General features: G+C 38.6%; 2 protein-coding genes across 2 annotated transcripts in view; one reads left to right on the top strand and one right to left on the bottom strand.

Moving 5' to 3' along the window:
• The first annotated feature begins 3,728 nt into the window (after positions 1 to 3,728).
• On the top strand, positions 3,729 to 7,097 carry LOC129902296 (FT-interacting protein 7). The gene has a single exon (XM_055977474.1). The coding sequence runs from the start codon at positions 3,761 to 3,763 to the stop codon at positions 6,776 to 6,778; it is 3,018 nt and encodes a 1,005-aa protein (XP_055833449.1). The 5' UTR covers positions 3,729 to 3,760; the 3' UTR covers positions 6,779 to 7,097.
• A 98-nt stretch (positions 7,098 to 7,195) lies between these two features.
• The window catches only part of LOC129902297 (uncharacterized), a 29,645-nt gene continuing 11,935 nt past the window's right edge, over positions 7,196 to 24,905 (bottom strand). Inside the window, exons 4-11 of the mRNA XM_055977475.1 lie at positions 24,099 to 24,348; positions 23,825 to 23,944; positions 23,666 to 23,741; positions 9,817 to 10,025; positions 9,551 to 9,659; positions 8,830 to 8,922; positions 8,313 to 8,473; positions 7,196 to 7,882 (exon numbers count right to left, since the gene is read on the bottom strand). Of these exons, the coding sequence (XP_055833450.1) occupies positions 7,334 to 7,882; positions 8,313 to 8,473; positions 8,830 to 8,922; positions 9,551 to 9,659; positions 9,817 to 10,025; positions 23,666 to 23,741; positions 23,825 to 23,944; positions 24,099 to 24,348 (1,567 nt within the window). The 3' untranslated portion in view covers positions 7,196 to 7,333. The remainder of the gene's footprint in view (positions 7,883 to 8,312; positions 8,474 to 8,829; positions 8,923 to 9,550; positions 9,660 to 9,816; positions 10,026 to 23,665; positions 23,742 to 23,824; positions 23,945 to 24,098; positions 24,349 to 24,905) is intronic.

Here is a 24,905-nt window from a genome sequence, read left to right as displayed (position 1 = left end):
ACTTATATTTGGCTTATTTTTGTCTTTTTGACTTATAAATATTTTTTTTATTTTATTTAAATATTTAAAAATTATTTTAACTTAAAAACACTTAAAATAATTCAATCCAAACAAGTTATTGTTTGAGTTCATAGGCTCTGTAGTTGTGTACTAGGAAAATGGGAGCATATTTTAAAGGTGTAAATAAATCATAAAATAAAGTCAATACTACTACTGTCATTAATAGTAATTACAACAAGAAGAGTAATAGAAACAATAATAATGAAAATTAATGAATTGTCACACTTAATTGAAAAGAAATAGTCAAACGTATGAAAGTAGCCGGCCATTGTCTTCAGAAAATATTAAACCGCGTGATATGTATATGTAAATTGAAGTGTACCATTCGTAGAGAAAATATTTTTCATACATTGACTAATCAAATATAAAAAAAAAATTAGAAAACATTTTTTGAAAAATATCTTCCTCAGTACCAAATACATAGAGAGAATTTTCTCTCTTTTGATTGTTGACATTTGATTCCTCCTGTATTATTTTAATTTCTAAAAGAATAAAAAATAAACTGAAAAGTATAGTTGTTTGGAAATCAACAACCTAGGTAGTGATAGCTATGTTGATTATAGAATAATGGACGCTCCTAACCCCTTTTGAAAGGCAAAGAAAGTGCTTTTTTACCTATAATAATAACGATATATTCCTCTTGCTTTCCTTATCATATATCAAATTAATAAATACATAACGAATAATTTTATACATAATATTGTGATATATCTGAGTTTTCTGTATTTTAACTTTAAATTTTGTTTAATCGCGATATATTGATGCGAAATTGAAAATTGAGTTAGTAAAATTGAATTATTCATACTTAATTTAAGAAGGTACTATCGTTTTTCCCTTGCTATTTTGAAAATGTATATTTTCTTTTGTATTTAATCACAGGTTTTTGGATTTTCATCTTGCTTTTCTGAAATGTGTACATGGTATCCCAATTTCTAAACATGCAGAGAAAAAAGAAATGGGACAGAGGATTATTTCAAAAGTTAAAATGTGCCGTTTGACCTCAAATTTCCAAATATTATTGACAAGTTATTTTTTGGTGAAATTTTATCATGCGTTTGATCACAAATTTTTTAAAATTTTGGTAAAGTTTTTTAAAAAATATTATTTTATACCTGTAAGTTTTAAAAATTATTAAAAATACTCATAAATTTGTGTTATAATATTATAATGAACATGTTTCGTTAATTAAAAAACTTTATAACATAATTGATAATAATCAACAACAAAATAACAATATGGGCAAGAGCAATACCTTAATCGAATTAAAAATAAATTATTTTTTTTCTCAATCTTGTCACTCAAACTATTCATTTCTGGGGAGGTAATAACAAACTATTCTTTTATAAAATCTTTTCACATTGTACAAATAATATCTTCCCGACAAGCTATCATCACTTTCATATTTAGAGAATATTCCATCACTGCTTTGATTTTCACACAAAAATTATGTAATACGGCACAAACAATTACTATTTTTACTTACTTGTCTAAGTTATAGTTGTTCATGCCTTGTCGTAGTATTCTGAATCTATTTTTCATTCACCAAATATTTTTATAGGTAAGTTTTATTTAATGGTGTTGATTGACCATATTAATGGAGTAAATTGGTAGATAAATATTTAGTTAAAATTAATAAATAATGGATATTTTTATAAAATATAAAATTTTGGGCTAATTTTTAAAATTTTAAAACATTTCAAGTTTCCAAGTTCTTGTTTTTTTCTAGAATTTGAAAACTTGAGATTTTTACCAAATATATTTGCCAAGTAATGACAAAATATATTGACAAATACTAATTGTCAAAAAAGAAATTATTTTTTTTTTCAAAAAATACTTGGGCCGAACACATACTTAATTTATGAATAAAAAAGTGTTTTAAATCATCAAAGGTTGATCAAAGGGTCAAGTTCAACGTACGTTACTTTCTTGCTTCACAAATTTTTTTTTTTTGTTCTATTGGTAAATTCGTAATATAGATTAGAATGAGAGAGAAATCATATATTAAAAAATAAAAATCACAAAAAAAAGAAGAAAGAAAGATAAAGATTGATAATTTAGAGGGTAACATAAATATTTAAAATGTTCAATTGAGTTAAAAGAGAGAGAGAATATTTATTATTTAAAGTGGTAAAATATGTTTGACTTTTAAATTAATTTTCGAGGAAGAAAATATTTTTCATGCAAAATAAGATATCTCACTTTGCAATACAAATGAACACTACAAAATAAAGTTAACAATTTAAAATTGCAAAAATAATACTTGAAATAACAATATTAAAGAAAACTGCTGAATAATAATAATTAATAATAATAATAATAACAATAATGACAACAACAATAACAAAAATAACAATAATACCAACAACAATAATAATAAGGTGGAGTGTCACTCAACTTTGAATGTCTCACGAATCTTATCCTACTAGGTAGTGCATTTTGAAATGTAGACGTCACTTTTGGGTACTAAAGTTTCAAGACCATTAAATTAATGAATAATTGAAAGAAAAGGCTTTTCCTCATTTTTGTCTTTCTTTTTTCACTTAGTGGTTGTTTGCTAGTTATATACACAACAACAATAACTCATTAAAATTCCATAATGTGAGATTCAGAGAGGGTAAAGTATAATGCAGATCTTATTTCTATCAAAATAAGATTGCTATTTTTGAGAGATTCTTGACTCAAAAGAAGCATAAAAAGAGGTCAGATAAATCTAAGAAGTTCAAAGCGTTATGAGAAAACAAATAACAAAAGCGACACAAATAAAATAAAATAATCAAAGTATAAAAAATAATAATAAAATAATAATTTTGCAAATCATTGTGTAATGAATAATATTATAAAAATTATTTTTATGTGGGGATTAATTACTTTTACTGTCTTTTGTCTTTGATATATCTTTTTATTTATGTATTGCTAATATACGTTTTTATATTTCATATTTTATTTCGCATAATAATAAACAAATTTTTGAATAACTTATTGCAAAATATTAGTAATACGGAGTTTAAAAAGACCTACAATTTTGTGGAAAAATTTATGTTGAGAGAAAATATACTCTTTCTGATTCATATTAGGTTGAGAATTTTCAATATCTCAAAATAAGTAAATTTTTCATAGTCTAAACAGAATTATTGAGATTTTTTAGTGAAATTTTTAATTACTTTATTTTTTTAAAAAAAGTAATCTAAAAATAATCAAAGAATAATAATGAAATATAATTAATTTTTATTTTTAGATATATATTTTTTAAAATGTGTAATACCTCAATAGTTCACTAATATGAATGAGGGGTAGTTTGAGAATACTTTTTATGAGATATTCTTGAAGGGTCAGATTTTTTTTTTACTTTTTTAAATTCGAAATTGGAATTGCCGTTTAGTTCATCTCAAAAATGACTAGGAAGAAACTGATACTTTAGCTTTTTTGTGTTTAGAATCAGAAGAGATATACTACAATACCAAAGACTTTGACAGGACCCCGCCCCCCCCGCCCCCACCACCACCACTTTCCACCAAAATTTAACACTCTAGTTCCTACGCCCCCACCCCCAACCCTCACCCCACTACAACTCTTGTCTTGTTTTGCAATATCTCCTTCACCGCCTACCCTTCTTCTCCATCATTCTCCATTTCCTTCAATTCTACTCCTTACACCTTCACACACTTTTTTCTCTCTATAATTTCTTCTAGAAGACTGTTCCATGGCTAAGTTAATAGTACAAGTTCTTGATGCAAGTGATCTGATGCCTAAAGATGGACAGGGTTCAGCAAGTCCTTTTGTTGAAGTAGATTTTGATGAGCAACGACAAAGAACTCAAACAAAAAACAAAGATCTCAATCCCCAATGGAATGAAAAGCTTTTCTTCAACATCAAGAACCCAAGAGACCTTGAAAATCAGACAATCTCTGTCTATGTTTATAATGACCAAAGACAGGGACACCACAAGAATTTTCTTGGTCGTGTCAAGATTTCTGGTGCTTCTATCCCCTTTTCTGATCCTGAAGCTTCAGTTCAGAGATACCCACTTGATAAAAGAGGACTTTTTTCACATATCAAAGGTGATATTGCCTTAAGAATCTATGCAATTCTTGGCGGTGGTGATAATGTCATCCCGCCGGTGGAAACTGAGCAGCAGAATGTGAATAATGGTGAAGATAGAGCAACCCCTTTTCAAGAAATTAACACCAACAAATTTGAAGAGCAGTACATGAAGGAGACTGAAATCAAGAAGACGAAGAAGAAGAAAGAGCCAGAGGTAAGAACTTTTCATTCTATTCCGGCACGGGCACCGGCGCCGGCGTCTGGCCCACCACCTCCTCCGGTGGTTATAGAGAAAAGGGCTGATTTTGCAAAGACTGGTGGATCTATGGCTAGCAATCTAATGCAGATGCAAATGGGTGGTGGTCCAAGGCCTGAATTTGGGTTAGTGGAAACAAGGCCACCTTTGGCTGCAAGAATGGGGTATTGGGGTAGAGATAAGACTGCTAGTACTTATGATTTGGTGGAGCAAATGCATTTTTTGTATATTAATGTTGTCAAAGCTAAGGATCTTCCAGTTATGGATATATCAGGGAGTCTTGATCCTTATGTTGAGGTGAAACTTGGTAATTACAAAGGTGTTACAAGGCATTATGAAAAGAATCAATACCCTGTATGGAACAGTGTTTTTGCCTTCTCTAAAGAAAGACTTCAATCTAATTTGATTGAAGTTACTGTAAAAGATAAGGATTTTGGGAAAGATGATATTGTTGGCAAAGTTGTTTTTGATATTGCTGAAGTCCCTCTTCGTGTTCCACCAGATAGTCCTTTAGCTCCACAATGGTACAGGTTGGTTAATAAGAAAGGGGAGAAGATTCCACACGGTGAAATCATGCTTGCTGTTTGGATGGGAACTCAAGCTGATGAGGCTTTTCCTGAGGCTTGGCATTCTGATGCTCATATGGCTAGTCAACACAATTTGGTTAATACGCGCTCCAAAGTATATTTCTCCCCTAAATTGTATTATCTAAGAGTTCAAGTTATTGAAGCTCAGGATCTTTTGCCATCAGATAGAAGCCGGATACCTGAGGCTTATGTCAAGTTACAGCTTGGACACCAGGGAAGGACTACCAAGCCCTCACAGATGAGAGCCATTAATCCGGTGTGGAGTGAGGAGCTAATGTTTGTTGCATCTGAGCCTTTTGAGGAGTATTTGATAGTAGATGTTATGGATAGAGTACCGGGAAAAGATGAATTGATTGGCAGGGCTATGATATCGGTTAAAAATTTTCCAACCAGATTTGATAATTCTAAGCTACCAGATGCTATATGGTTCAATCTTCTCAAGCCTTCTCATGCAGCAGATGATGACGAGAAGAAGAAAGAAGTGAAGTTCTCCAGCAAGATTCACCTTAGAATTTGGGTAGATGCTGGTTACCATGTTCTTGATGAGTCCACACATTTTAGCAGTGATCTTCAACCATCATCAAAGTTCTTGAGAAAGCCGAGTATTGGAATTCTTGAATTAGGTATTCTAAGTGCCAAGAATCTCGTGCCAATGAAGAGTAAAGAAGGTCGAATTACAGATTCATATTGTGTTGCTAAGTATGGGAATAAATGGGTTCGAACAAGAACACTCATTGATACTCTCGCTCCACGATGGAACGAGCAGTTCTCTTGGGAAGTGTTTGATCCGTGTACAGTTGTTACCATTGGGGTCTTTGACAATTGTCACATCAATGGCAAAGATGAAGCTAGAGATCAGAGGATTGGTAAAGTGAGAATTAGGTTATCGACTTTGGAAACTGATCGGATCTATACACATTTTTATCCATTGCTGGTTCTTACACCCTCTGGTTTAAGGAAACATGGAGAGCTTCATTTGGCCATAAGGTTCACTTGTACTGCTTGGGTGAACATGGTAGCACAATATGGGAGGCCATTGCTCCCGAAAATGCATTATGTGCAACCCATTTCCGTTAGGCATATTGATTGGTTGCGCCACCAGGCAATGCAGATAGTGGCTGCAAGGCTGGCCAGGGCTGAGCCACCTCTCAGAAGGGAGGTTGTTGAGTATATGCTGGATGTGGATTACCATATGTTCAGCCTCAGAAGAAGCAAAGCTAATTTCTTTCGCATAATGGCACTGCTTTCTGGGTTTTCCGCAGTTCATCGATGGTTTGATGGGATTTGCTATTGGAAAAACCCTTTGACGACTATCCTTGTCCATGTGCTCTTCTTGATATTGATTTGCTACCCAGAACTCATTTTGCCAACAATTTTCCTGTACCTGTTTGTAATTGGCTTGTGGAACTACAGGTTTAGGCCTAGAGCTCCACCCCACATGGATGCTCGCCTTTCGCAAGCTGAAAATGCTCACCCAGATGAGCTGGATGAAGAATTTGACACATTCCCTACTTCCCGGCCAACAGACCTCGTGAGAATGAGGTATGATCGACTAAGGAGCGTGGCCGGGAGGGTGCAAACTGTAGTTGGAGATTTGGCAACACAAGGTGAAAGGGCTCTTGCCATACTAAGCTGGCGGGATCCAAGGGCTACTGCTATATTTATAATCCTTGCATTGATCTGGGCTGTGTTTCTATATGTTACTCCATTCCAATTAGTTGCAGTGCTCATAGGCCTTTACTGGTTGCGCCATCCACGGTTCAGGAGCAGGCTGCCATCAGTACCTGTGAACTTCTTCAAGAGATTACCATCTAAGTCTGATATGCTTTTGTAAGATGCTGGTAAATTTTCACCTTGTCTATGTATTCAAGTTGTAAAATAGAGAGATGGGCTCAGTGAATAAGTGGGATAAAAGGCTGCTACAGAAGACACAAATGGAAGAACAGTTTTCCTTGTTACCCCACTCCCCACAATCCCTACTTACATAATGCACGTCCCACATTCTTCAAGCTCCTGTATTAGATAACAAGTCTCTCTTTCTTGGTTGATATTGTAATCATATGAGGTTGTAGAGTATAGTTGTTTGTACCTGTTTAGATGTAAAAAGGAACTGCAAATTCAAAGCTGATAAAGAGTAGTGTTCCCATCTTTAATTCTCAAATTACTTTCATTGCCAGACTCATTTTTTCTGGTTACAAGAGAAAAAACAGCAGAGAAATTACTATTACAGCAAAGTGTGTATAGCACATGGTTGACACAAAATCCATCACATTAGCTGTTTCTACTATCATATAAAAACAAACCACAATGTCAAACTCTTGCAAGAGCGCATCTGCCCTCAACTTTGTGATTTGCAGAAAAAAAGAAGTTAAAAGATACAAAATTGATTTTACTTGGATGACAAACTCCTAGATCCAAGATTCAAAAATAGAGCTACTATTGTGAACAAGCTCAATAATATTCCACTAAGTAGGGCTATATCAACAGGACTCCAAGCGCTTTGGCGACCTAAATCCTGTATCTGCTTCTCCTTAGACTCCAAGCTAGTTAAGTCCATCTTTTTGGAAGACTGATTCTTACGATTCCTCAGAAACCATCCAATTAAGTTTCTGCTGCTATGATTATCTTGATTAGGGTCATTCTTCAGCAGTGTTATTGCTTCCTGAGTTGGAATGTCACTGCAGCAACCAGATGTTGCAGAGCAAGGTTCTAGCTCTTTTGAATGGGCACAAGCTTCTTCTGAAAGGGCGCATGGGGAGCACCTTTCATCAAACCTCCTATGTGAGTGGACATCCTTGTTATTTTGGCAGATGATCTCAATCACTTCTCCGAAGACTGACCATCTACCTACGGATGTTATTTTCACCATAGCTGAGGTACCCAGCATGCTTTCTGGACCAATCACTAGGACCTGAATGTATCCCTTAGTGTGTCCCACCTATAGACCATTGGGGAAAAAAGAGAGTTACTCATGGGAATGAAGCTATTTGCATCTAACATGCAACATCATGCACTGGTCATTCAGGAAATGAAATGCATATAAGAATTTGAGCAGAAATTTGAGCACTCATGAATTTTTTTGTAGGGAAATTATTTACTTGCTTGTCACACACAAATGGAACTACCAGTAGGAGATATGCGTATTATCAGAGTTTGTCTTCGCTGGTTGATCTTATAGACTAATTTGTGTTTCATAATTAAACTTTCAACAACTATTATACTTTAAAATAAATTAATTTACTTGGAACATAGGAAACCCATCATGTCCCAGCAAACAACTGCATCTAGATTGTTAAGGCTTTAGAAGAGTCGAAACAGCATTATGAAACAAAAGCAGTTATCTGGATATCTGGCTCTATCATGCTTACCAAATGAACTCCATCTGAAGCTATGTCAGTAATCCATATCCTCTCTACTTTGCCTTCCACTCCAGTGTATGGAGTAAAGGACTCGAATACAGCAGTTAATTCACGACTCCGTTGCTTCACCACATTACTAGGAACCTTCTTCATCCTTGCAGCAGGAGTGCCTGACACAGATTTATGATAAACAGAAGTACCAATTTAATCCATTAAGCAGGTTATGAAATATCAGTCTTTAACAACAGATGACTGGATATGTCTGTATAAGGGCACTTAGTTCCAAATTGTTGCATGTAACCAGATAGCAAGCAAATAATTGAGAATTTGAAATCATGCATCACAGAATGTACAGCTAATGAAAAAGCTTCACATCCCTCACTTGTAGATGCAATAACTAGAGCTTTTTCCTATAATTCTTTTCAGAGTGGATCAAGAGAATAGGAAATCTTTTTTCCTTTATTTTCCAGAATGGTATATGACAAATAACAATTGAAAAATTGGAAAAAACTGAAAAACAGCATACCGGGCCTAGGATAGAACTGTGATATATGAACTTGAGCAAGCTTGTAGTCCTTAATAAGGTCAACTGTCTGAGCAAAATCTTCATCAGTTTCACCTGCAAAGCAAGGACAAAACGTCGTGCTTGGTGCAAGGTCTTTCCAGCAGCAGAATTGATCAAAATAAATCTAGGTCCAAGGCTAAACTCTTGATGATTTGGCAAAATCATAATAAAAATCAAAATACTGCACAATATTTCAGACCAGAAGTCTGAACAGTGGCTCCAACACAATAAGCAGTAGCCAATTTTGATACTCTAGAATAATCTGATAATAGAATATGACCAAAAAGAAGCAAATGGAACAATTTCCCCTTTTTACAGTAGTTATGAGGATTATAAATCAACCATTTTCTTTTTATAAAAGGAGAAAGATGTTTCATTTTATTATTCAGAAAAAAATCCTATTCTAAAATCACACTGCAATTTAATTGATTCCAAGGAGGAGGGGACTTGAGAATTTGTAGAGTGGCTACTTGGAAGACTAAGCTTCTAACCTATGTTGCTCGGACTAAAATATCGGCGGGTGCGTGTTGGATTCTCCAATATCGAATTTTTGGATGATCCGCCACTGGTACGGCAACATTTTTGGAGAGTCCAAGCAAATAGCTTCTAACTTGTGGAGACAAAAATCAGGTATACTACTTATTGAAAACATCTTACTAGGCAGCAAGATGTGCAGACATACCAGGAAATCCACAAATTACATCCGTTGCAATCTGCATCCCAGGGACCAGTTCCATTAATGTATCCACCACCTTCCTGAACTCATCCACAGTGTATTCACGGTTCATTTCCTGAAATTGACGAACAGAGAAAAGAGAGATTTATGATGAACAATTTTGTGGCAATAACATAACTCTATGAGGGCGAGCATAGGGCCTATTTCACAAGGGTTGTCCAAAAGCAAAAAGAAAAGTTAATGTGGATTAATATTATGTAATTCAAACTTACACCCAAGATTGAATCACTACCCGACTGAACTGGCACATGAAGAAAAGAATACACACATGGATGACATAAGACATCAGCTATCTCCTTCAAGTGCTCAAGAATATAAGGAGGATTGGTCATCCCAATTCGGAGCATTGTACTTCCATTCAAAGGAAGCTCTGCAACTATAGCATTCAATAGAATAGGAAGATTAACTCCAATGTCACGACCTGCGAAATCGAGAAACACACAAGAGCTTTACATTCTTGATAGACTAAGGCCTCATTTGTTTGCACTTAATGGAGGATTGAATCTGAATGGTTCCGACATTAAGTGCATTTATTTACATTAAGATTTAAGCATTTATTTGGTCTTAATAGGTCTTAATCATTAACATCTTGAACAACAACAACAACAAACCCAGTATAATCCCACCATGTGGAGTCTGGGGAGGGTAGAGTGTAAGCAGACCTAACCCCCACCTTGAAAGGTAGGACGGCTGTTTCCGAAAGACCCTCGGCTCAAGAAAGGAAAACAAGATAAAAGGTCAGATAGGGACAAGCATATCGAAAACAAGATGAAAAGAAGGAATAGCAAAAGTGAGAAAGTCATGGTAGAATAGTATGGAAAGAAAGAGGCATTAACTACTATAAATAAATAAGATAATCAAAGTGCAACGGCCCCACACCTATAAACACCTATAAACAGCAATATAATGCAAAAATCAAATGGCAATAAACAATGAGCAGAACTACAACTACTATGGTGTAAGGATAAGTCACCTAGCCTTTTATCCTAATTTAAGTCCTCCACAAAAGAAATTATAGTGCGCTAATGCGCCTACTAATAGGGACGAATAACGAGACTATGTACTAGCCTTCTACCCTAATGTGGGTCCTCCACACCCTCCTATCTAATGTCATGTCCTCGATAAGCTGTAACTGCGCCATGTCTTGTCTAATCACCTCTCCCCAATATTTCTTCGGCCTACCCCTACCTCTTCTGAAACCATCCATGGCCAACCTCTCACACCTCCTCACTGGGGCATCTGTGTCTCTTCTCTTCACATGCCCAAATCATCTCAGTCGCATTTCCCGCATCTTGTCTTCCACCGAGGCCACTCCTACCTTGCCCCGAATAGCCTCATTTCTAATCCTGTCGCTCCTGGTATGCCCACACATCCATCTCAACATTCTCATCTCGGCTACTATCATCTTTTGAACGTGAGAGACCTTAACTGGCCAATACTCCGCCCTATATAACATAGCCGGTCTAACCACCACTTTGTAGAACTTACCCTTAAGTTGTAGTGGCACCTTCTTGTCACATAGCACACCGAAAGCGAGCCTCCATTTCATCCACCCTGCCCCAATACGATGTGTGACATCATCGTCAATCTCCCCGCTGCCTTGCATGATAGACCCAAGGTACTTGAAACTACTTTTTTTTTGGATGGCCTGGTCACCAAGCCTAACTTCCATGCCAACCTCCTGAGGTGACTCACTGAACTTGCACTCTAAGTACTCTGTCTTGGTCCTACTCAGCTTAAACCTTTAGACTCCAAGGTATGTCTCCAATCCTCCAGCTTAGCGTTAACTCCGCTACGAGTCTCATCGATCAGGACTATGTCATCCGCAAAAAGCATACACCATGGCACCTCACCTTGAATTTGTCGCATCAATCCATCCATCACCAAGGCAAATAAAAACAGACTAAGGACTGATCCTTGATGCAACCCCATCACAACTGGGAAGTGCTCTGAGTCCCCTCCTACTGTCCTTACCCTGGTTTTGGCACCCTCATACATATCCTTGATCACCCTAATGTACACCTTTAGCCTCCAAACATCTCCATAGTATCTCTCATGGAACTTTATCGTAAGCCTTTTCTAGATCGATGAATACCATATGCAAATCCCTCTTCCTCTCCCTATACTGCTCCACCAGTCTCCTCATAAGATAGATGACTTCTGTAGTTGAGCGTCCCGACATAAATCCGAACTGGTTCTCTGAAATAGACACGTCTCTCCTAACCCTCATCTCCGCCACTCTTTCCCACACTTTCATAATATGGCTTAGAAGCTTGATACCTCTATAGCTGTTGCATCTCTGGATATCCCCCTTGTTTTTGTATAGAGGGATCGTTATGCTCGACCTCCATTCTTCGGGCATCGTTGTTGTCTTAAAGATGACATTAAATAACCTAGTCAGCCACTCCAAACCTACCGAGCTCGCGCTCTTCCAAAATTTCTCAAGAATCTCGTCAGGTTCGGTCACTCTTCCCCGGCGCAACCTACGCACAACACCCTTAACATCTTGAACAAAGTTTTAATATCATTAAGAGGTATTTTTATGTAAATAATTTTCACCACCACTCTATCCACAACCACCAACCACCACCTCACCACCAACTACCTTTCTCATCACAACCACCACCAAACACTATGATAGTCGCTACCACACTTACCACCTCCACCACTACCGCCACCGCCACCGCCACCGCCACCGCCACCGCCATCGCCATCTCCACCATCACTACTTTCCACTACTGCTGTTGCAGCCAACTCTACAACCAACCACCAACACCACCGCTAGTTACTATCATCAACCAACTCTACTATCACCACCACCACTACAAACTATCTCCACCATCACTAACGAACATAAATGTATTTTTAATCAAATATTAATTTTATTATATTAAATTTATATTTAATTACTTTTTTTTAATTTGAATTATATTTATTATGTTTAAAAATAAACAAATTATGTACATTCAAAAGTTGAAAAACAAACAGTATTAATCATTTAGAGCCCTTTTTAGCTTATTGTGGTGTTTACCTAATGCTAACTTTAAGCCATAAAGTTCTTAAAGTCAGCCAAAAATAAAAAGTTAGAATTTCTAAAAAAAATTTCTAAGTGCTTAAAGCCATTTTCTTTGACCATAAAAATTACTTTTATATCCCTTATATTTTAACTATATTTCCAAACTACCCTTTTTATTCTTTTAACTCTAAAATTCACATTATTTTCCTCAGTTCTTCGGCATAAACACTTTTATCCAAACACTCAACTGCTTATTTATAAAAATAACTTTCAGCACTTCATACATAAAAGTTACTTTTTTTACTAGTCACACAAGTGAGCATTAAGTAGGTATGGGAGGGGAACCACCTCCCGACGTTGAAACATTTCGTTCGAAAGATAGGATCGTAGATCCTGTCGAGACGAACGTAACGCAAGTTACCATGTCCCGAAAGTCCAAACACAGCTCCTCCAATCCCCCAAATACTCAGGCGATCACTGTGGACATTTCTGAGGAGGAGCTGAGAGCAGATCATCGATTTGCAAAAGGATGGTTTGATTCGAGTAGTAAGAACAAGTGCATATGATTCCTCAGTTATTGGACTACATAAAGTCCAAAAATTAGAACAAACTATATCACCAATTGTGCACACTGATTTTTCAAACTTGGAGCTGAAGAACACAGTCGCTCCGGAAAAACAAATAGATATTCGAACAACTTCCGGCGACATTCGAGACTTCGGACCCACTGGGGTTTGCTCTCCAAGTCAAGATGCACAAAATGGTATAAGTTTCACCGGTGTTGCCATCGCCGACGAAAAAATTGTCGGCAGCGCCGGAGCTCCGGCCACCCTATCGACTAAAACTCAATACCATCGTGTTCAGCTAGATAAGGAGCACCTCCCAGGCATCAAGCGCCAGCTCGAATCACCACCAACAACTTCGAATATCCATTCGACAACTGAAGGTAATGGTGTCGCCGGAGCTCCGGCGAACCAATTGTCACAAGAACAATACCAGCAGGTTCGCAACAGTGCAGGGATGACTCCTAGCTATATGGGAGGGCTCGAATCACTACCAAAGAATTCAAATTTGGAAAGTCGTCAAGACGACTGTCAAGGTGGAGCTGCCGGAGCTCCGATGAACCAAATGACAAGGGACCAATGCCAAAAGGTCTCTAAAGGTATTGTGATGATGCCCAGACACACCATTGAACTCGAATTATCACCTACAAGTTCAAATTCTAAAAGTCGTCAAGGCACACTTGAAGGTAATGGTCACAGGAATAATGAGTCTCAAACTGAGGAACCTACATTGGCTCAGGTTCAAACTCAGTATCTTGGCAATGATAATTCTTACCTAACTACGCAAAGGAATTGTAATGATCAACTTCAACTTAGTTCGGATCATCATAGCAACAGCTCAAACAAAGGAATTCAAGGTAAGTATTCTCTAACTTTTGTCATACTAAGTCAAGGTCAGTATACCTGTTCTCCTGAAATTCAATTACATCCTAATGCTGTTGACCATTGTAATAATCGTGTACAAAATGTGAAAAGTAATCTGAAGTCTAATGTTGATAAACACAAATCTCACAATGGTAAGAGTAGTGCAGCAGGGCAGGCCTCTAATTTCATAATCTCTTATGCTAATGAATTGAAATCCAGTGGAGTCAATAAGCTCCCTGGTACTGATCTTAATGATTGTATGCAGGGTACTGAACATAATATTATGGTGCCTAGTGCTGATATGCAAAATTATCATACTAATGAGAATAGTGCAGCTGGGCATATTTCTTCTTCTATGAATGTTGATGTTAATTTGTTGAAATCCAATGGAGCAAATACACTCCTTGGTACTGCTTCTAACAATCTTATGCAGGGTAATGAGCATAACACTACCAAGCCTAATACTAATCCTGAGACCCTGACCAACAACATACTTCAAACTCATAAGCATACAAGCACTCAAAATACCTTCCCAAAAATATCCTCCAACTTTGATAAGCCTAGCCCAAACAATCAAGCCCCTAAACCTGTTAATACCCAACCTCAACAACTTGAAAACAATAATAGAAATCCTCAAAAGAATCAGTTCCCCAATAGAAAGGAATAGGTCCCTCACCCTGCCCCCTACACTGTGATCCAAACCTTTGCTTCTAAGCTTAGATTAAACCAAGCTAAGAATGACACCCCTCTTGAGCTATCAACTCCTATTTATACCACTAGACAAGGGTTACCAGCTGTGATATATGACAATGATGACTTCATGATTAAATTGGCTCAAAGATGCAAATATACTCTTGTTGGGAAATTTAGTAACACCATGCCAAAGATGGAACTCATAAGGAGAAGTTTCATCCTCCAAATACATGCCTTGCATTAAAATGGGCAATCTTAACAGGTACTACTCCAATGACCAATGTTGCAATGGACTCAGGTATTGACTTTACTCTCCCAACCCCCAGGATGCCCCCAATTTTTAATACTGTTGATGTTATTGATGCTGAAGCTGTTGGGGGTCAGGATGGAAGTGAAAAGGAGGCACACCCTAACCTGCAGGAAGGGGTAACCACAAGGGGAAGGGATTTGTCTCATGTTTTGCATGAGAACCAAAACACTGACCCTAGGAGTGACCTTAGAGCCCCTGCAACCTCTGAACACACTGATATAAATGCTACTGCCCACCTTGAAACTACTGAAGAAAAAGATCTTACAAAGGGTCCTACCATGCCAAGTCCCAAGGGCTCTGTGGCTAAGGATTTGGGATCTCTTGCCAGTACTAGTGACAAGCCTTCTACTGCAAAAAAGCATAAGTTGAGTAAAAAAAGGAGGGATGCTATAAAGAAGAAAATTGATGAAAAAAATCATGCTGAGAAATGCCAAATTTCTAAGCTTTTTGATAGTACCTCTCTACAGCAGGTTGGTCAGAGTTGTCAACAATTTGTACTAGATGATGATCAAGTGGGAATGGATATAACTCCTCTTCAGGCCCATTGTATCCCCACTACTCCCCTCCATTCAGCAGACTTCACTCCTGAGGCAACTAATCAACTCAATTGTACTCTTAACACCAACAGTGAAATTCCTCCTAAAGTTGATGAGTATGCTGTGTGTGTATCTGAAGATGAGGAAGATAGTGATAACCAGCCAATGCAGGAAAATGATGAGGATGATGTGGTAAGTGAACAATTGATAAGAGCCTTCAACTCATCCAGGGATAATGCGTATGAAGATGAGATCCAACAGGTTGCTAACTCTCAAGGATTATCTCCAAGAGGTACTTATAGGACCAAGTTCAACTCCAAACCAAGTAGCACTGCCACCAAAGGTAGACCAAACACTAGATCTTACACTTCCAAAATATCCCAATGATTAGTACTCTCTGTTGGAATGTGAGGGGTATTAATACCCAGGGAGTCATGGAAAGACTTAAAGCTTTCAAGAATATCCATCAGGTTTCTCTTTTTGCTATTTTGGAGCCTTTCTCTGATAGCACTCAAATTCATCATTTCAAAAATCAGCTCAATATGGACCATGCACTTAGCAATCCAAATGGTAAGATTTGGCTTTTTTGGACCAAGGATGTGGATTGCAAGATTCTAGATAATGGAGAGCAAGTGATTACTTGTGAAATTAACCATGTAATGAATCCTAATCAGTTCATTGTATCATTTGTATATGCTAAGTGTAAAGACTACCTTAGAAGACCTCTATGGGATAGTATGCTTCAGCAGTCCAATACCTCTCTTCCTTGGTGCACCTTAGGTGATTTCAATGTGATTACAGATCCTGAGGAAAAGCTGGGAGGTGCCATCTACAATATGAGAAAAAGTTTTGAGTTTATTAGCATTATTGAAGCTTGTGGCTTGCAGGATTTGGGGTTCTCTGGTCAGAAGTTTACCTGGTCTAATCAGAGGGGTATTCTTTCCAGAATTTGGAAGAGATTAGATAGGGGTATGGTCAATGACAAATGGCTGGAAGTGATGCCTCAGACGACCATTACTCACCTCCCTACTGTGGGCTCAGACCACTGCCCCTTGTTGTTAGAAATGACTGAGCACAATCATCACCACATCAAATATTTCAAATTTCTGAACTGCTGGACTGATCACCCAGCTTTTATGGAGACTGTTAGCAACTGCTGGAACAGTCCTACTGAAGGCAATCCCATGTGGTGTTTCCATCAGAAAATGAAGAGATTATCTACTACCCTTAGTAGGTGGTCTAAGCTGCATTTTGGAGACATATATACCAAGGTGAAAGAGTATGAGGACAAGGCTAGACAAGCTGAAGAGGAGCTAATTTCTGCTAATTCTGAGGAATGTAGAGCCAACCTGCATGCCATCAATGCTGAGCATATTAGATTTTTGAAGTTAGAGGAATCCATGTTGAAACAAAAAACTCAATTGCATTGGTTCAAAGAAGGTGACATGAATTCCAAGTACTTCCATGCAGTCATCAGAGGAAGGAGGAGGAAACTTTACATTCATAGAATTCAAGATGAAGAAGGCACCTGGCTACAGGGAGAAGAAGATATAGCGAGGGCTGCTTGTGATCATTTTCAACACATCTTCACAGGTGAGGAACAACATATTCAGGAAGATGTCCTTCAGTGTGTTCCTAAACTAGTCAGTGATGCTCAGAACAAGAACCTCCAAGCTCTTCCTACCTTAGAAGAATTGAGAACTGTTATATTCTCTATGAATCCCAACTCAGCAGCTGGCCCTGATGGGATGAATGGAAAATTTTTTCAGGAGTGCTGGGAGATCATTAAGGAAGACTTGTTCAGAGTGATCCTTGCCTTCTTTAGTGGTCAAACCTTGCCCAAATACCTGACCCATACTTGTTTGGTTCTTCTTCCAAAAGTGAACCATCCTAACAAGCTCTCTGAATTTAGGCCTATTAGCCTTAGCAACTTCACTAACAAGATTATCTCCAAGCTTTTATCTCTTAGACTAGCCCCCATTCTTCCTAATCTTATTTCCCTTAACCAATCTGGTTTTGTCAAGAATAGGAGCATTTCTGAGAATATCATGCTTGCTCAAGAGATCATTCATCAGATAAAGAAGCCTAATGTGGGTGGTAATGTGGTCATCAAGTTGGACATGGCCAAAGCATATGATAGAGTTTCTTGGTCCTACATTTGTTTGGTCTTGAGGAGAATGGGCTTTGGGGAAGGGTTCATAGATATGGTATGGAGGATTATGTCCTATAACTGGTACTCCATCATCATTAATGGCTCTAGACATGGTTTTTTCCACTCCACAAGAGGCCTTAAACAAGGAGACCCTCTTTCACCTGCCTTGTTCATCCTTGGGGCTGAAATGCTGTCTAGACTTATGAACAACCTTCACCATCATCCCCATTATCATGGCTTTTTCATGGCAAAGAGGGGCCCCCAGATTAATCATCTCAGCTTTGCAGATGATGTTATCATTTTCTCTTCTGGGAGGTCTCAAACCTTGCAGCTCATTATGGATACTTTGCACACTTATGAAAGTACCTCTGGGCAGTTGATCAACAGAGATAAGAGCCACTTCATGGTCCCTTCTAATGCTTTCAAGTCTACTGTAAGAAGGATCAAGAGGGTCACTGGCTTCAAGCAAAAGACCAGCCCTATCACTTAATTGGGGTGCCCTCTTTACATTGGTAGGCAGAAGATCAACTACTACTCTGATCTGATTACCAAAGTTGTGAATAAAATAACAGGGTGGCAGGCTAAGCTCCTCAGCTATGGAGGCAGAGCCACTTTGATTAAGCATGTTATTCAAGCCCTTCCTATTCATCTTCTCTCTGCTAGTTCCCCTCCTACAACCACTATCAAACAAATTCAGAGCATCACTGCAAACTTCTTTTGGGGGTGGAAGAATGATAAGAGGAAGTACCATTGGTCCTCTTGGAAGAACCTTAGCTACCCCTATGATGAAGGAGGTATTGGTGTGAGACAAATCTCTGATGTGGCTAAGTCCTTCCAGTATAAACAGTGGTGGGTATTTAGGACCAAAAACACTCTGTGGGGGGGAATTTCTCAAAGCCAAGTACTGTCAAAGGTCCAATCCCATTACCAAAAAATGGGATACTGGACAATCTTTGATCTGGAAGCACCTGATGAAGAATAAACACAATGTTGAGCCTCACATACAATGGCAAATCCAGTCTGGCTCTTGCCTCTTTTGGTGGGATAACTGGCTGGGTATTGGTCCTTTAGCTCAATTCAGCACTCACAGCTGCAGGCTCAACAATACCCAAGTATCAGCATTCATGAACAATGGGCATTGGAATGCAGACTTGCTCATTCAACAGGCCCCTCCCCAATTTGTTCCTACCATCCTTGCTACTCACATCAACCACCAGCCCCTCAAACAAGACCAGCCATGCTGGACTCTTAACAACTCTAGGGAGTTTAGTTGTTCCTCTGCTTGGGATATCATCAGAGACAAGAGGCATAGAAACAGGATTAACTCCAATATCTGGCACCAGCACATACCTTTCAAGTGCTCCTTTCTTGTTTGGAGGGCTCTTAGAAGAAAGCTTCCCACCAATGACAAACTTATCAGCTTTGGTCACCCTCCCTCTCAGTGCTACTGCTGCTACAGACCTGGCCAAGACACCATAGACCATATCTTTGTTGCAGGAGCCTTTGCCAGGAGTATTTGGAGTGGGTTTGCTGATTCTTTGGGCATTAATAAGGAATACATCCCTCTTAGAAATCTGCTAATGAGGTGGTGGAATTCAAAGTATAAGAATGAGGCCCACAGGCTCTTGTTACAGGCTCTCCCTATCTTCATTTGTTGGAGCCTTTGGAAAAATAGATGTGCTTCCAAGTATGGACGAAAGCAGTCTAACCTTGCAAGGGTTAAATTCTCTGTTTTTAAGGACAACTTCCATCTGCTACATAGTGCATTTCCTTATATTAGTTGGCCTCACAACTGGAGGGACCTGGTCCTCTTAGTTGAACAATGCTACCAAGATACCAAAGTTACTCCTGTATGCTGGACCAAGCCTCCTGATCATTTGGTGAAACTAAACACTGATGGCAGTGCTCTCAGTAATCCAGGCAACATTGGTGGTGGAGGTATCCTTAGAAATGCATCTAGTGAGCTCATTTTTGCTTATGCAATTCCTTTAGGTGCTGGAACTAACAACCAAGCAGAGATTAAAGCTGCAATCTTTGGTCTCTCTTGGTGCCTTCATCTTGGTTACTCTCAGGTAGTGCTGGAGGTTGACTCACAGCTCCTTATCAGATGGCTGCAGCATGAAGCAAAGCCTCCTTGGTCTATCAAAGAACAGCTGGACAAACTCAATAACCTCATCATTCAATTCCAAGAGTTCAGCTGCAAACATATCTTCAGAGAAGCCAACTCCACAGCTGATAGTCTTTCCAAATACAGCCATAAATGCACAGCTCCTGAGCTCTACTTCACCAAGCAGGACCTCCCCAGGGAAGCTAGAGCTCACATGGAAATTGACATGCTGGGAATGACAAACTTCAGAAGAAGAAGGCTCAAAAGGATCAAGAAACCCCCCTTGACCTCCCCAAAACTGCTGTTCTAATTGATCTTCAACTTGGATATCTCTATGTATAGTTATAACTACTTTGAAGATCCTATAATTAGGACCATTGTAAAGGGGAGAGTCTCCTCTTCATATTGCTTGCCTAGACATAACAACTTGCCTCTTGAGGTAAGGAGTAGGGTAGTTCTTCTTTCTTTTCCTCTCTTGGTTGTCTGTGCAGGTACATACAAACCTTCTACATTTCTCAACAACAACATCCTTCAGCAACAGATCCACCAACCTGCAATACTCAAGGAACACCTACAAGTCATTAGTATTAGTTATTATAACTTGCAGAATTGTTTGTTTGTGTGTTTTTCTGTTTTTATGGGTGGGTGCAGGTACTCTAAGGAGCTGATCCTGATCACAACTAAAGGTCTCCTCTTGGGAGTAGCTTGCAACAACAAGCATCTCAACCTCCTCCACTATGGAAGTAACATGGACCTACACAAGGACTTGCAGCAGCCTGTGCATATATTTCCCTTGTTTGTCTCTTTACCACTTGTCTATACAGGTTCAAAGCACCTCACCAGAAGAGGGACAACAGCATGGCATACTAGGACCTCTCTTCAGCCTCCCATTCATGCCAAATTCTTCCCTGCAACATCTGAACCTAAGCTACAGCAGGGTATGATGTGCAGGGTGTTTTGCACCATGTGGACCTGTCCAAAGGCCTCCAAACTTTGCAGGATTGCAGCAAATACTGTATTAACAAGGCCCAAGAAGTTTCAGCTCGAACGGATAATTGGAGACGTTAGGCGAGCGACCTTGAAAAAATCAGCTGTCTTAAGCCTAAAGAGAGATCCTTTTGTAATTTGGAACCTCCAACTTGGGAAACAAGCCTTCAAATTTTGCAAGGTTAAAGAAAAGGCTATATATGAAAACCTCATGAAGTTTCAGCTCAAACGGATAATTGGAGACGTTAGTCGAGCGACTTGGAAAAAGATAACAGGCTCCAAAGCTCTTACTAAGGTCCCTTCTTTTTTGCTAGTTTGTGATAGCTCTTTTTTGCTTGGGTTTGTTTGTTGTATTATTGCAGGTTGCTGGAGTGATATATCAACTTTCTTTAACAACAAATACATAGAGAAAATCACAAATACAACTTCCAAACCCCCTGCAACATCTAAGCTTCAGCAGGGTAGGATGTGCAGGGTGAGTTGCAGCATGTGGACTTGCACCAAGGCCTCCAAAATTTGCAGGATTTCAGAAAATACTATATTGACAAGGCCCAAGAAGTTTCAGCTCAAACGGACAATTAGAGACGGTAGGCGAGCGACCTTGAAAAAATCAGCTGTCTTAAGCCTAAAGAGAGAGCAATTTGCAATTTGGAACTTCCAACTTGGGCAAAAAGATTTCAAATTTTGCAAGGATAAAGAAAAGGATTTATGTGCAAACCTCATGAAGTTTCAACTCAATCGGATAATCGGAGACGTTAGTCGAGCGACGTTGAAAAATCTAATAGACCCCAAAGCACTCTTGGAGGTCCTTTCCTTTTTGTTAGCTGTTGCAGGTTCTTTCTTGCCTTTGGTTGTTTGTTGTATTGTTGCAGGTTGCTGGAAGGATTCATCAACATGCACTAACAACAAATGCATAGAGGACATCACAGATACAACCATCAAATCAAATAGAATCTCCAAGACCCCTACACAAGGCCCATCCTGGTTTTTCTGTTTGGTTGGCTGTTTGTTTTTCTTTGATGATTTTTGTGTAGGTACAACAACTGATGGGGAACCTTGGCAAATAAAAGGAATCAACATAGAGATAACAGCCTTCCAAGCTAGGACCTCACCAACACACCAGCCCTACAACCATACCTATGCCTACATTGCAACACCTGCAGCAGATCCATTGTACCCCAAAACTATTGAAGCTCCTTGCTCCTTTAATTGTTATGTGCAAGCACATAAGATACCATCAAAGGAGCTGCTCAATTCTTCTTTGGAGCCAATAAGAAGCTGCCTACAGGTTTGCAACAGCCCCCACAACTCTCACACTTGTTTGGCTCTTTGGTTGCTTGTTTGTGCAGGTAAACAAAGCCACAGACAAAGGATGATATCAGCCACAATTGCAAGGGCTTCACCTACTCCCATCAACTCTCCCTGCACACCAGATGTACTCCTTCAACACCTGCAACAGCCCCCTCACATCCAAGACACTTGGTTCTTGGTATATTTGTGGGTATGCAGGTATATGAATACCCCTGATCAGCTTCAACAACAATGGAACCATGCAAAATGCAAGGCACACACTGATAGACATCCAACCAGCTGCTCAAGCCAGGGATGCATCACATACAAGTTGCATTATACAACTACTCTAGTCTTCATCTTCTTCGACAACAACCCAAAGGCTGCTGGCTGCTATAGCTCCATTTACTTCCTATCCTTTCATCCTCCTTAGCTGCTACTATTGATGTTGCTGAATATTTCCTTGGACTTACTTGGTATGACAAGACTAAAAAGAGCAAAGATGAAAAGAATTTCCCATCCCATGCGAGATAAAAGTTTCGTATACTTGTTCTTCTTCAATTTAGCTATGTCAGATACGTAGCATAGTTGAATAAGACTAGTGTAGGTTACTTAATTTTTTCTCATGGAAGGGGAGAGTCTCCCTCATTTATGCTTTCTTAGTTGATTTGTACCGGGAAGAGTCCTCTCATAGGTTTAATGCTTTCTAGTTATAGTTAGCCCTTTTTGTATCGGGGATGAGTTAGCCGACCTTAGTAGGTTAGTCGACTTATGAACCAACATAGGATCGGAGGTAAGGTTTATGTCCCCCTCCTTGTACTTTTATTTTGGTTATTTATGTTAAGGCTTGGGGGTGTTGCTCAACCCCTGACTGTGCACGAGAGGTGGGAGCCTCGTGTAGGGTCTGTTCCCAAAAAAAAAAAAAAACGGGCTCTCAGTGTTCAGATCTTGAAAATACTTCTTAATCATTTAGATGTCTTAATCTTAATGCAAACAAATGGAGCCCAAGCATGCTAGGCTTGTGTCCTACACTTAAATATGTCACAAGACTAGCATTATCGCCAACTATTGCTTTTCTACCGTTCACAGCTTGCGTGTATTGCCAATACTATTGTAGTAACTAAATCAAGATAATATGTCAAAGTCACTCGAGAAAAGTAGGTAAAACTAAAAGGACACAAGTTTAAAACATGTTCAATTTTGTGTTTCTTAGTGCTTAATAATTGTTACTTTCTCCATTATAAAAAGAACAACATTATTTCCTTATTAGTCTGATAAAAAAAGAATGAAACCTTTCTAAATCTGAAAACAATTTAGCTTGAATTTCCCATTTTTAGTTTAAACGATAAGATTTTATAGTCACACAAATGTTATGACATGTTTAAGACCAGATGTTTTAAAAATCTTCCAACCACACAAATGTTATGACATAATGATGACCACAAGTTTCAAGAAATAAAATGGACGCCCCCCCCCCTTCCCCTTTACCCCCATCTGTTTCTTCGAAAGGTAGAATGAAGAAAAAAAAAACTTAAAAGTTTACCATATGCCCCGGTGTCTTCACTACTCAGCCAGATCTCCCTCACTCCATCAACAATGACATTTTTGACTCGGCCCACCTAAATTCAAATTCTGAATCAAAAAGCTAGAAAACTCAAAATATAGGTTTTCCTACTCTTATAAGTTATATCGGAGGACTTACAAGGCTGTCAACTGTGTAACTTCCTAAATGACCACGGGCATGCTTCGTCTTGCAATAAGTACAAGCACCTAAACAGCCAACATTTATTGGAAGAATCTCAACAAACTTGTTCTTTCGGACCTGTAAGATATATCCAAATAAATTGAGGGGCCAATATATGAGAGCTAATGTTTACTGTAATAAATGAAAGCTGGTCATAAACTCAAAACAGATATTTTCTATTGTTTGGTAAAGTTTCAACTCAAATAAATAGAAAATTATTTCAAATTTGCACCTTTGGAAGATCAAGTGCTGGTAATGTCTTCCGGGTTAGTAGCCGAACTTCGTGACCTTTCAAAGTTTCCTCCACAACCTCAACCACACGGTCAATCTGCTGAACTCCTACTATACTAACTCCTTCTAGCTCTTTCAGATTACGGCTTCCTTGAGGGACACAACCTGCTACTACCAATGGCTTTTTTGCACTTCTTCCTTTACTTATAATAGTATCCATAGCAGACTGACTAGGAGATTTGACTGTGCATCTGTATCATATGAGAGAGTATATTAGCTGAAACCTTGAAATTAGTTAGCAAATAATACAGAAATATTCCATTTAGAAGCCTGAGCTACAGCCGACAGATTCTCACTAGCAGAGAGCAATAACCTGCTAAGCTTATGTATGCAGGCATGGAAACCTCTTTTGTAGACATATGTAGTGCATGATATTTGCACTAGCATAATGACCCCTAGTTTTGGGATTAAGCATAAAATTCATAAAAAAACATGAACCAAAAAAGGTGGATAACAGATGGTGCATACATTTGCATTGACATAAAAACAAGAAAGAATATGACTTAATCAAACCCAAGGCATGAGTGGACCCTGTATTTGTGGTAAAACATCAATAACATTATCATTTTTCGATATCATTATCCCCCAAATCCCCCATTACCAAGGAGTCAACAGTGGTCTCTTCTCCCACTTTGTTCCCTTGGTGACTATAACATTATCATTTTTCGATATCATTATCCCCCAAATCCCCCATTACCAAGGAGTCAACAGTGGTCTCTTCTCCCACTTTGCTCCCTTGGTGACTCAA

This window comes from Solanum dulcamara, chromosome 9, assembly GCF_947179165.1.
Source record: "Solanum dulcamara chromosome 9, daSolDulc1.2, whole genome shotgun sequence".
Taxonomy (NCBI): Eukaryota; Viridiplantae; Streptophyta; class Magnoliopsida; order Solanales; family Solanaceae; genus Solanum; species Solanum dulcamara.
The sequence above is the reverse complement of the archived record's forward strand: the minus strand, read 5'-3'. Positions and strand labels throughout refer to the sequence as shown.

Bases quoted from the DNA above. Each gene is read 5' to 3' on its own strand.
- LOC129902296 (XM_055977474.1), top strand. From the start codon at position 3,761: ATGGCTAAGTTAATAGTACAAGTTCTTGATGCAAGTGATCTGATGCCT.